We start from the raw sequence: 14,159 nt of genomic DNA, 5'->3' as shown, positions 1-14,159 counted from the left end.
GTTCTTGTTGATAGTGATCATGCTAATTTCACAAGTAATTTGGTTCAGCACTAGATAATTCTCGTCTAATTTCTAAAGGATTTGGTCCTTAGTGATTTCTGTCTAAGGTGGTACTCGGGTTGTTGTGCGAATTTTTCCGAGACATTACATAAAATGAGCTGGCTAAAGGGATGGACAGTGTGGATAAGATACACACATCATGGTGGGCCCCACGATTAAACACTTTTCTCCTTGGGTGACATGAGGAGTGGTATAAATGAAGGTAGTTGTCAACATCATCTTGGAAATCAACTGAAAATAAAGAGGTAAATAATTATTATCCATTTACCTTGAATTACCACTATAATTAGAAAATCAAACAGCCCCTAAATAGTAAAATACTATTTATAGATGACCTTTATTGATACAAGACTTCATGGTTTCGGCAAAAAAATGATAAGTATCCAATTTGGCCCAACCACGTTATTCTTGTAAGTTTTGTAAGCCCTTTTCATGTTGGGCATGACTTCTATAACTCAAAAGATCAAAAGTCATACTCTAATTAAAACTTACTGTTTATAATAAAAACAAAAATAAATGAGACCTTTGACTTTCAATCTGATGGAATCTCACAAACCTAGCGTGGGCAACCCAGCATAGCGAGGTTGGTTGGCTTAAGTAGCTTCTTCTACCCAAAATCATATATACTATATCGAAAAACTCATCCCGGTTTACGAGATACGACTAATTTAAGGTTATAATGGTCTGGATCATTTCTGCCCCCAATCGGGCCTTCTCTAGTCCATCTTTGTCATGAAAGTGTCTGCAACCAACTCTACATCATGTTATGACCAGAATTTATTTATTTTATTTTTAAAAAAGAAAAAGAAAAAGAAAAAAGAGGCTTAACCTAGATTTAGGTGAGCTATACCAAAGGAAATAGTTGGAAGAGAGATGTTCACCCTTGATTTCGATGATTACATGAAATCCACTTCAACCATATAGGTATATTTGTTATTCGAGTGGGCCACACTAAAGAAAATATTTTAGAGGGTGAGCATTGCCTTATACATTGTTTCCAACCATATAGTCCATAAGAATGCTGATGGAGCTCATCTTTAGCCCTTGGCTGGTTGAGGCACCCCATGGCTGGGGTGAATTTCACATAAGAGCCTGTTTGATTTTTCGGCTCAAGTGTAATTACCATGTAAATGAGTAATAATTATTTACCCAGGTAATTACCACATCTTTCCCAATGCAGATGTGACGACTTACTTTTTTAACACTTCAATCAAAAAATTTACAACATTAATGTGGGGCCCATCGAGATGTATGTTACTTATCCACACCGCTCATTTGTTATGCCAGCCGAATTTGTGGCTTGAGCACAAAAATGAGGCAGATCCAAAGCTCAAGTGGACTACACCACAGGAAACAATGGGAATCAAACACCTCCCATTAAAAGCTTCTTAGGGCCATTAACTGTTGGATCTGCCTCATGTTTTGGTTCATGCTCCAAAATGTTCTAATAAAATAGATGGACAGTGCAAATATATTATATACATTACGGTGGGGTCCACATATTTAAGTCAACACTTTTATTTTGGTTTTCGAGGCGGAATTACTCTAGTATTTTCAAGTATTTTCAAACAAGGTGAAAAAGTAATAATTACTTATTTACCATGATTTACATGTATCACGGAGGTAATTATTACTTTTTCACTTGTTTGAAGATGAATGAGTAATTCTACCTAAAAAACCGGTCCAAAAATGTTTTAGTGATTACTCATTTACCGGGTAATTACACTTGAGCCAGAAAATCAAACAGGCCCTAAACATCACGGGGGGCTCGCTTAAGTCACAAGTCCCTCATTCAAGTTCAGGCAGCTCATCGATGTGTCATCGTGTTTGTTAAATGCTGACCGTCTATTTCGTTCCATACAACTGGTTCACCTAATTTCGGTCATACTGGATTCTTGAACTAAGTTACGGGTGAAGTTTCCAAGCCCACATTTGTGGGGAAGCTGATTAGCTGATGTATCACACACTACTGACCTGACTGGTGTGGGTAGGTGTCTTGCCAAGCTGAGCGCTGACCCTATGTGCGAACGGTTCAAAGGAGATCAAGGTTACATGGGCCTCACAATGTTGTATTTATTATATCCACACCGTTCATCCATTGGGCGAGATCATTTAAAGCATGAGCTAAAAATGAGTCGTATCAAAAGCTCAAGTGGACCACACCAAAAATAGCAGTGAGACAATGATTCTCATCTTTAAAACATTCGTAGGGCCTACCATAACATTTATTTTCCATCAAATCTGTTCATAAGGCCACACAAACCTGGATGAAGAGGAAAAACAAAATATTATATACCCTCAAAAGTGTTTCAATGGTAGATGTTCAATCCCCCGCTGTTTTTTGCAGTGTGGTCCACTTGGTCGTTGGATTTGTCTTATTTTTCGATCAAACCGTACGACAAGCTCACTAAATGAACGGACGGTTTGGATATAACACACAGCTCATGATGGAACCCACAGGACTAGGTGACGTCAACACACCAACTAGGTCGGTGGTGTGTGGTACACCAGCCAATCCGCTTCCGGTGTGTGGAGCATTGCCTAACCAAATGCAATCACATGCACCAATGTAATATTAAAATGTGAGAAAAGAACTTTCCATCAAGTGGGTCATACTTTTTAGAACTTTTGGGTTAAAAATCATGTGTTTCCCTCCTCACATGGGCCACCGTGTCCAATATCAAATGTATGTTCAGAAAGACTCGTATTGGGTCATACTTTTTAGAACTTTTGTATGTTATACCCAACTTGAAGAGCAAAATGCTTGATTCTTGTGCTTGGTTCGTCTAATAGAAAGCTAGGATCTCAAACATATTTTCCATATTGGCATGAGCCATTGCATGCAGATGGCTACAATTCCACACGCATATGGGCTTAATAATTGTTTATGTTTACTACAAAAGGTTGTTTACTTGTTTGATCCCATTATATTTTTGGCATTAAAGCATGTATAAATGTTACAAAGGGAGGAATGCTCACTTCCGCACTAGTTCTCACAAGAACTCATGATAATTTTTTGAAAACTCATCTCTTGTCATATGAGTGTAAGATCTTAATTGTCCATGTGATGCAGCACCCCATAAAACCCTTAGAGCCTAACTTTTACCTTAAACCAATACTTTGACGGGCCATGGAAAAAGAAAGAGGCAAATCAATGAAGGAAATTGTTTCTTTTTTCAATGGCATACCAGAATTTTAAATCAGGGTAAAAATTGGACCAAAGGCATTTAATGGGATGCTACATCGCATGGACAGTTCAAATCTTACATTCATATCATGGAAGATAGTTCTCAAAATGTTCTCACGAATTCTCTTGAACACTGGTGAGCATTCTCACGTTATAAATGTTCATTTGCAGTAGCTTAGTTTTTTTTGTACATAAAGAATCAATTAAGGAGCCAATGGATTTAAAATTATTTGCAATCAATCCATGCTCTGAAGCCATATTGGATGAATATATTAATTTTACATCCTAGGCTTGAAAATGGTTCATGTTGGTAATATTTCTGTAACTTAAAAAAGTTTTCTGTTTGTTATTACCCAAGTAAATCTAATTAGGAGATCCTTGTCATCCTATCTTTGGCCATCTTTTTCACAGACAATTGATTTATTTTATTTTTAACCATCTTTTATAGGATATTAATCAATGAATTAGGAGCTTCCATCTATAAGATTTTTTTTGAAAATCTTTCATCTAAGACCAAGCCTACCAAAACAAAGTTTGAATTTCAAATTTATTGCCCCAACGTGCAATGCACATGAAGGCATCCTGATCGAATGTGCTAGAAACTTCCTATTTTATCCATGATTAGTTTTTTATAGGCATTTTTAAAGATTTTAAGTAACCAAATTCTAGCATGTAACTTTCAGGTTGTAATCACAAATTTCATTTCCAGACATCCTTCTCACAGCAGAGATTGCAGACATGCATGTACAAAGTGACTAGATGAAGTGAAGAATGGTGGGTAAATGGTGGTGGAATGATGATATTTTCTAATAATAACCTAGGGTGTTTTTTTTTTAAAAAAAAAAAATTATTAATTTATGTTTTGATATGGAACCAGGTGCTAATATTCATTATATGTTATGTAGTTCAATTTGTACAAAAGTTTATTTAATGATGATTTATTTCATTGTATGTATTGTCCGCCTATAATATGTTAGTTGAAAATTGAAATAGGAAGCAATTTCCTTTATAGTGTAGGCCTAGAAAGGCTTCCATAAATTTTCTTTCTTTTCTTCTTTTTTCTCTTTTCTTCATTTTTTTATAAATTTTTTTATTTTAATATATATATATATATATATATATATATATATATATATATATATATCTCTCTCTCTCTCTCTCTCTCTCTCTCTCTCTCTCTCTCTCTGAAAAGCAATTTTACTTATAATTGTTCTTAAACCAAACTTACTTATTTCAAATAAGTTATTTATTGATGTAAGATGCAAAAATACATTCCTAGCATGGTTGGATCAAAAGAAGGCTAAATGAAAATTAACCATAACTTTTGATCAGGGTATTATTATAGAACGCACAACCTATCAACCTTTATAGTAGTAGCCCATTTGGAGTTAATTGACCTAAAAAGTGGGTCACGTTGGTCCATTTTGCAAGAAAGTGGATTGTTCTAGATTAAAAACAAGATTTTAAGAAAAAGTTACTATTTTTAATAATTCTGATTTTTCAGTATTTTCTTAATTTTAGAGATTTTTCTTTTTAAAAAAATAAATAAATTTACTTGTAATTATGTTATGACTCTTTAGTAAGAATATAAATTAAACTTTTTATTTTTGGCAAATTAGGCTTTTGATAAGTTATATTATTTTGGCTAACTTCTATCAATATTAGAATTTTGTTATTTTTTATAATTATAAATTAGAGTTTATTTTTATTAATTAGCGGTGTAATCAAGAGTTGATGGATATTATTATACATTCATCAATAAATTCAAGTTTTCTCATTTTTTTTTTCTTATACATACAAGAAAAATACCATTGAGGATTCAAGGTTCTACTAACACAGCCACTTATCTTCCATATATATATATGGAAAAGGTTCTATGCGGTCCGGCTCATGGAACTTCCCATGAGGCCGAGCTGTGTGGGCCCCATGTGATGCGTGTCGACCATCTACCCCATCAGTCACATGCACCATTCCATGATGGGCCTGGGGCTTAAAAATCAAGTCAATCCGTGACTTTTGTGGGGCCACACCACATACAAAAGTTGAAAGGTGTTATCCTCCATTAAAACATTCATAATCATTTGTTGGTCCCACCAAGATGTGGTTCGCAAATCCAGCTCATCCATTATGTTTGTCCCACTTGGATGAGGGGTCAGGCCAAGTTTCAGATGAATCCAGATTTCAGGTGGGCCCCACCAAGTACTTTTATATGTTTTAGGCATGTCATCATGTGATTTTAAATGGTATGGCCTACCAGAGTTCCATATATGGCTGATTTTTGGGATATCCCATAATTTAAAGGGAACCCATCAAATTCACAGTGTTGATGGTCGACACACATCATGGTGGGGCCCACACAACTCGACCTAATGGGAAGTTCCCATGAGCTCGACCGCATAGTACCTTTTCCCATATATATATATATATATATATATATATATATATATATATATATATATATATATATATATATATATATATGGGAAAAGGTACTATGCGCTCGACCTCACGAGTTCGTCCCATGAGGTCGAGCTGTGTGGGCCCCACCGTGATGCGTTTCGAACATCTATCCCATTAGTTAGATGCATCATTCCAACGTGGGCCTAGGTCTCAAAAATCAAGTCAATCCGTGACTTGTGTGGGCCACACCACATACAGAAGTTGGAGGGGCAGTGTACCATTAAAACATTCATAATCAGTTTTTTGGGCCCACCAAGATGTGGTTTGCAAATCCAGCCCATCCATTATGTGTGTCCCACTTGGATGAGGGTTCAGACCAAGTTTTAGAAGCATTAAAAACTCAGGTGGGCCCCACCAAATGCTTTTATATGTTTTAATGGTGTCTTCACATGATTTTAGATGGTATGGCCCACCTGAGTTCCGTATACGGTTGATTTTTGGGATATCCCATAATTTAGAGGGTACCCATCAAATTCACGATGTTGATGGTCGACACGCATCACGGTGGGGCCTACAAAGCTCGACCTCACGGGAGCTTATCGTGAGGTTGAGCGCATAGTACCTTTTCCTTATATATATATATATATATATAGGGAAAGGTAGTATGCGCTCGAGCTGACAAGATCGTCCCATGAGGTCGAGCTATGTGGGCCCCACCGTGATGCGTTTCCAACATCTACCCTATCAGTTAGATGCACCATTCCATTGTGGGCCTAGGTCTCAAAAATCAAGTCAATCCGTGACTTTTGTGGGCCACACCACATATAGAAGTGGGGAGGGGCCGTGCACCATTAAAACATTCATAATCAGTTTTTTGGGCCCATCGAGATGTGGTTTGCAAATTCAGCCCATCCATTATGTGTGTCCCACTTGTATGAGGGTTCAGACCAAGTTTCAACAGCATTCAAAACTCAGGTGGGCCCCACCAAGTGCTTTTATATGTTTTAACGGTGTCTTCACATGATTTTAGATGGTATGGCCCACCTGAGTTCCGTATATGGCTGATTTTTGGCATATCCCATAATTTAGAGGGGACCCATCAAATGCACAATGTTGATGGTCGACATGCATCACAGTGGGGCCCACACAGCTCTACCTCAAGGGAGCTTATTGTGAGGTGGAGCGCATAGTACCTTTTCCCATATATATATATGTGTGTGTGTGTGTGAATCGTTGGGTGGTTATATTGATGGATGGAAGAATAGGTGTTGGTTTGTGAATTGTCTGGAGTTGTTATTAATTATTATGAGGTTGTTTGGGAGTTTAGTCATTGCAGACCTGTCTCTTTGCTCATTGGGCGTGGCCTCATTTCCCGCCAGCATATTTTGTCTCGGAGCAGAGCTTATCCCTAGCCCTGTTCTAGCCCGTAGTTTCAATGTCTCTCTGTTGCTTTTGTTGATCCTGAGATTGTCCTATCGAGGAAATTTCCAGGAATGGTCCATCCAAGGCAGGAGACATCATACCACTAATCTAGATTAATAATCAATGTGATCCACTTGTGAGAATCTATGCGAGGGTGTGGGCTCCACATCATGTAATTCCTCTACGTCATTTGTGACTGAAACGGGTAATTTTCTGGGTGTTGTCCTATTGAGAATGAGCTGTGGAGGTGGTGTGAAGCTTGAAATTGGGCTACTTCTCTGAAGTCTGCTGATCAACCTGGTTTATCTGCTAGTTGATGCTTGGAGCCCCTTCCATTTCTGAGAGCCCTATTCTATCTGCATTCTTAGGTATGTTCGGTCGCTGGTGTTTTTAATCGGATGGATGATGCAGGGAAGGACATGTAGAGGTCAAGCACCGTCTTCCTCAGGGTAACGATTCTGAATCCACGGAACTTCTCTGGATTCCTCACGGATATAGAAAATAGAAAATAATTCTAATAAAATTCGTAATAGTTTGATTGATGATGAAAAACGAGGTTGCAACCTCTTAAATAATAACATAAACCCTATGAAGAAGTTTTGGAATTAAACCACAACTAAAACTCCTAGAAATCGTGACTTACTGTAAATAGTAAACTTACTATTTATAAACAGTCATGATTTCCACCTGCGTGCATGGTTTTCGGCCAAAAATAGTGTCCTATTTGTCTCAACCGATTTCCACTTGTGTGCATGGTTTTCAGCCAAAATAAGTGTCCTATTTGTCTCAACCGTATGATTCTCCTAATTATTCTAAACACTTTTAATGTTGGGCACAACTCCTAAAGCCCAACGAATGAAGAGTTAAACTAAAACTTACTATAAATAGTAAAAACGAAATTAAAACATGAATTCGACCGTGGATCTGATGGTATTTCGAAAATTCGGCATGTGCAACCCAGTGCACCTGGTTGGGTGGCTAAAGTAGCTCGTCTTACCCCAAAATCATATATGGCACATCGGATAACTCATTCCGGTTTGCGAGATACATCCGTTTTAAGTTTTGACGGTCCGGATCACCTCCGTTGCCGATCGGGCCTTTTCTGGTCCATCTTGGCTATGAAATTATCCACGACCTGCTCTACATCAATGGACGTTATGCTTTGCTTGGTTCAAGATGTTTCTGTTTTGGTAGGCCTTTGCTGGTTGGTTGGGTAGGGGAATGTCTGCTACCTCTGCTATTTTATGATTTGTTTTGAGGCTGGTGAGTATGATGGTTTGTGGCTTCTATGTGTCCGGTAGTTGCAGAGATATCTTGCCAGTTTATGCCTTTTGTGGTTGGTTGCTATGTGTTTGGTGGCTACTGCTTGCTGTATAGCTGCCATTTTTGTGGAAAGCTGATGTATGCTATGCTTTTATTTGCTGAAAAAAGCATTCTCTTTTCGGCAAGTACTTTCTTTCATCTGTTTTCTTGTTCTGCTATGAAGCTCGGTTCCTTTAGGTTGGTGTTGTGGTTCAGGGATGGTTTTGTTTATAAAGAGTTATCATTTTGTAGAAGCTTGGATGGTAGAATCATGGCAGCCCTGTTTGGAGGTTCCCGGCGTTGTGTTCTGCTCTGTGGGAAGCTAGCAGTGGGTTCTGTTTTGGGCCTGTTTATTTTTTGAATTCGGATCCTCTGATTGCCATGAGCAGGAAAATCCTGCTTTACTGCATGGTGATTGGTTGACGTCGTCACTGACATTGTCAGGATGGTGTTCGTCTTTTGAATCTGGATTCGGATTCTTGTTTTTTAGCTGCTGTGGGGTTTTTTTTTTTTTTTTTTTTTAATTTTCTTTTCTTGTAAATTTTGTAGGGAGCCATTTGATGTATATTTTGTAGAATTTGCCTTGTTGGGGTATATGATAAGCTCTTTTTAGTGGTGCCCACCCAAAGCTTTTGTAAATCTTTTCGATGATTGACAATGTTTTAGGTGGTGCTCTCTGACCTTTCTTCAGAAAGAAAAAAAAAAAACTATTCATATTTAATATTTTAGATTGAAAAAATATAAAGTAGCAAAATACCCTTAGGTAATCGGGTAGGCGAATACGGAATGCTAATATCTACATCTGGCACATTTAGAAGTCAGGTAATCAGGTGAAATTCTTGAATAAGTAGATGTTTTGTATCTGAATCCAATTCTTTTAGGTCGAGTATATGAGACAGTTAATGGGGAATAACACCTTTAATGGATGAAATTATCAAAATCTAAGAAGGGGAGTTAGCTGATACTCATGGCTGAATATGGATACACAGGCTCTTACAAAATGTACACAAGGCATGAAGTAATTCAATTTGAACAGGCTAGATTGAAGAACCCACCATGGCTGATTTACACTACCAACATTAGATTGCTTGAACAATCCCAACCTGATCCGATTCTTGGACAATTATTTGGTGACGATAAGACCAACTGATATATTTTATTGTTATAATATTTTTGTCTTCTCTCACTCACTGGCATGACTACTTCGTACATGGAGAAAAAGAGGAATTATATAATATAGTGGCACACATCTTGACCAATATACACTGGCTTTCAAAACTAACCAGTGGGACCCATAGTTTGACACCTAGACCAATGGTAGATTGTGTCCCACCATGGATTGTCGTTGTTCAAAATTATCATTGAACAATATATGTTGTTAAAAGCAAAGAAGAAACGAAAAAAAGAAAAAAGAGACCACGTTCAATTGAAAGCGGTCCTAATATTGGCAGATAAGATCTTCAAGATTATGTGGAATTCCATTCACAGTAGAGTGAATGGATAAATAGTCAGGTTTACGTGGAAATGATCTGCACTTGTCTTGATTGAGAATATGTGTGCACTGTTATGCCAGGATGCGGGCCACTATCTATACAAGTCTATTAATGCGTCTAGTGGTCTGTGATATGCAAAATAGATGGTTTAGATTTTATTTATTTATTTATTTGTGCTTGGAATAGTGTGGCACGGTAAGGAAGAAAAAAACAAGGAGAAAAGTACTAAGGCCGGCCATGTTTTGGCATTCTTTTGAAACTAGGGAGCATTTGACTCTGCTTTCATCGGCTAAAGCGAGTGAATAATTGTGAAAGAGAGGATAGCTGTGAGAAAGCTATCTTTCATCCTGCATGTGTGAGTTTTGAACAAGTGATTGCAGTTGCTTGGGAGAAGAAGAGAGAGAGAGAAGCTAAGAAAATGGCTGTTGAGGCTGCTGTTTCCTTGGTCTTAGGAAAACTCAGCAATTTCCTAGTTCATGAGGCAGTTTTCCTTTACAAAGTGCGTGATCAGGTTGAGTGGGTTGAGAGAGAATTGAGGCAGATGCGGTGCTTCTTGAAAGATGCCGATGCAAAACAAAGCAGTGATGAGAGAGTGAAGAATTGGGTGGCGGATGTGAGAGACGTTGCTTATGATGCGGAAGATGTGATCGACATCTTCATCCTAAAAATAGAAAGACAAAGGAGAAGTGGGTTTATTGGTTTCTTCAAAAGGTTCACGTTCATCAAATTATGGGCTCGACGTGAAGTTGGCATTGAGATCGAACGGATAAAGAATAAAATCCAGGAGATCTCAGCGAGCACAGAAAGGTATGGCATTAAAGAAGTTGGAGAAGGAAGCAGTTCCAGGGCTATAAGTTTACGAAGGCAAAGGCAAACTTCTCCTCTATTTGGAGAGACAGATGTCATCGGTTTTGAAGAAGACATAAAGACATTGGTAGCAAGGTTGATCGAGGGTGATTCACGACGTTGTGTGGTTTCTATAGTTGGAATGGGCGGTCTTGGCAAGACTACTCTTGCCATTAAAGTTTATAACAATGATGCTGTTAAGAAACATTTTGATTGTTGTGCTTGGGTTTTTGTATCTCAAGAATATGTTGTGAGAGATCTTTTGCAAATCATTATAAAATGCTTCATGACTCTTACTAAAGAAGATCTTGAGAGGGTAGAGAAAATGAACGATGTTCAGTTGAGGGAGAAGCTTGTCAATCATTTGAATGAGAGGAGATATCTTGTGGTGGTGGACGATATATGGCAGACCGAAGCATGGGATATTTTAGGGTCTGCTTTTCCAGATGCAAATAACGGAAGTCGAGTCTTACTCACCACCCGCAACAGAGATGTAGCTTCATATGCAGATGCATGGAGCTCTCCCCACATGCTGCAGCTTTTAGGAGATGAAAAGGGATGGAAATTGTTTCGTAAGAAAGCATTCTTAGAACCAGGAATTGATTGCCAGCGAAATTTAGAGAAGCTAGGAAAAGAGATTTTGGCAAAATGCCGTGGTCTTCCTCTTGCTATTGTTGTCATAGGGGGGCTACTGTCAAGGAAAGCAACGGATCCAAATGAGTGGGAGAAAGTACTCAGGAGAATTAGCTCGCAATTCATTGATGATGATTCTCGAATCACAAGAATATTAGCTTTAAGCTATGAAGATCTACCCCACCGTCTGAAACCATACTTTCTCTACTTCGGTGTTTTTCCAGAAGACCATGAGTTCCGTGCTAAGAAATTAATTCAGCTGTGGGTTGCGGAAGGATTTGTAGAGCCAACAGGGGAAGAAACGGTGGAGGAAGCTGCAGAAGATTGCCTGGAGGAGCTGGTCCATAGAAGTCTGATTCAAGTAGCGAAAAGAGATTCGATTGGCGGAGTTAAAAGCTGTTGTATCCATGATCTCCTACGAGAACTCTCAATTTCAAAAGCCAAGGAAGATAAATTTCTCGATGTTCATTGTGGTGATTCAAATCCTCTCTCTATATCAAAGGCACGTCGGCTTGCTATTCATCATGCCACTAGCAAGTACACTTCTTTAAATCATGCCAACCCACACCTTCGTTCTGTGTTGTGCTTAGCTTTAGACAGTGGATGGCTTGGAAAAAAGCAAGAGGAGTATCTTTACAGAGGATTCAATTTGCTTAGGGTGTTACATTTAGATGTATCTTATACAGAAATATTGCCACAGCTTCCAAATGAAATAGGCAAACTAATCCACTTGAGATACCTTGGTTTCAAGGTGAATGCATCCATAACATTAAGCCTCCCATCATCCATAAGCAATCTTTGCAACTTAGAAACACTGCATATAGAAGGTTCATCCATTATCTACATGCCCAATTCTATTTGGACGATGCGACAATTAAGGCATGTGGATGTGCCCCTAAGAAGTGTGATAAGTGAAAGAGTAGGGCGTCCATCAGTCGGACTTGATTGTTTAGTTAATCTCCAGACCTTAAAACGCGTGAAGGCTGGCGATTGGATAGAGGATTGTTTGGGGGAGCTAACTAATCTTAAGAGACTAGGAATATGTGGGATCCAAATGAGTAGTCATGCAAAGGGATTGTCCAACTCTCTTCCCAAATTGAACCACCTCCAGTCTTTGAGGTTGGGATGGAGGCATACTATTCCAGTGTTTATGCCTTTCTCACATCACTTGCATCTGAAGAAGATGCGTTTGAGGGGAAAGTTAGAGAAGCTACCTGAGTGGTATGAATTCTCACCTAACCTCACCAAGCTAACTTTGAAATTGTCCAAGTTAATGGAAGACCCGATGGCGACATTAGAGAAACTACCGAACCTTCGGATTCTCAGATTGCTTCTTGATTCATACAAGGGAAAGGAAATGGTCTGCTCTGCACAAGGGTTTCCTCGACTTGAATCCTTACATGTTGTGCGGTTACCTGAATTAGTAGACTGGAGAGTGGAGGAAGGAGCAATGCCGAGGCTTTTACATTTGCTGATTCGTAGATGCTGGACTTTGAAGATGCTTCCAGAAGGATTGCAATTTGTGACTACACTCAAGAAATTGGAGGTGCAGGACATGCCCACTGTATTCGAAGTAAGAATGCGGGAAAACGGCGGAGAGGATTGGCATAAGATTCAACATATACCCTCCATCGAAATAAAAGGCAGGTGATCATTGTTGCTTGTTTCTTCCAGCAATGGAAAATGCATAGAAGGACAAATTCAGCATCTCTACAAAGGTGGGTGAGCTTTTCTTCTTCTTTGCTTTATTTCCCTCTTCTTGATTTACACCTTAAACCATAATTACACATATTCTAACTAATATTAATTGATCATTTTTTCAGTTTGCAGGAGTGGGGCCCTTTTTTCAAGTGAATGGCCCATTCATGGCAGGGACCATAATAGATCACTGAAATGGGGGTCCCACTTATAGTAACTAAAATCCGAAATGAGAACAACTTTTATACTCTGCTAGAATGTGATGAAAGATACACAGGCATTTAAGAATTACTAATGAATTTTGTACATGGTTGATCATAAACTTCTAACCATTTTTGCTTCCACCTCGAAGGCCATCATTCGAACAGTATGGATGGGCTTGCCAGTGCTATTTTGAGACTGTGTCCACTAGAGCGATGGTTCCGATCATCTAAGCCTGCAGCCACATCAACTTCAATTCATCTATAATAGCATCAGCATGAGAAAACCAATTGAACTCTACAGCTTAAGGATGTATTGAGAGAAAATCACAAGCATTTACAATCCAACTGCTTTCATGTGCTTAGATAGAAAACATGTGCAAGATCCGAGCTGTCCATCAGGTGGCCCAGCTCTATCTACGACATGGTTCAGTAATCAGTCGCCACTGGCAATCAATCCATCAGGTGGGGCACAGTATACAAAACAAACGAACGGCGAAAACATGCTTATCCAGCCATCAATTTGTCCCACACACAGTGTAAGCTATTTGCACAGGTGGGATAGAAAAAAACAGTAGGATGCATTAGGAAACTGATTTTCTTTTGCTAAAACCCATTCTTCATTTCCCATGTGATTTAGCTTCCTCATTCCGCAGGAAATCCTCTTTTACTTATAATTAGAAGAAGAGAAAAGCTACCGTGATGCATGTTTCATGGAATCCGTGGAGTGCACGCCATAATACCAATACCCCAAGTGGACATTTGTGTTTGGTTATATCAAGACCATTGATTCACTAGACAATCACATAGATGGGCCATAGCCCAAAAATCAGGGGAATTGACTGTATTAGCCATCTGATCATGGCTACAAATGGACTTAATGCAAAGCTTGAGTGCACTTATAGAACTTCTGTCGGG

The 14,159-nt window shown here is 38.7% G+C and overlaps 1 protein-coding gene across 1 annotated transcript; it reads left to right on the top strand.

Annotated features, from left to right (window-relative positions):
* Nucleotides 1-10,282: 10,282 nt before the first annotated feature.
* On the top strand, nt 10,283-12,994 carry LOC131217585 (putative disease resistance protein At1g50180). Its single transcript, XM_058212521.1, has one exon. It carries the CDS (start codon nt 10,283-10,285, stop codon nt 12,992-12,994), a length of 2,712 nt encoding a protein of 903 aa, XP_058068504.1.
* The last annotated feature ends 1,165 nt before the right edge of the window (nt 12,995-14,159 follow it).

Source organism: Magnolia sinica, chromosome 10 (assembly GCF_029962835.1).
Source record: "Magnolia sinica isolate HGM2019 chromosome 10, MsV1, whole genome shotgun sequence".
NCBI classification, from domain to species: Eukaryota; Viridiplantae; Streptophyta; class Magnoliopsida; order Magnoliales; family Magnoliaceae; genus Magnolia; species Magnolia sinica.
Note: the sequence above shows the minus strand (reverse complement) of the source record. Positions and strands in the feature narration are given on the sequence as shown.

What these genes read in the sequence shown, in the direction of transcription:
- LOC131217585 (XM_058212521.1), top strand. Translation starts at nt 10,283, where the DNA reads ATGGCTGTTGAGGCTGCTGTTTCCTTGGTCTTAGGAAAACTCAGCAAT.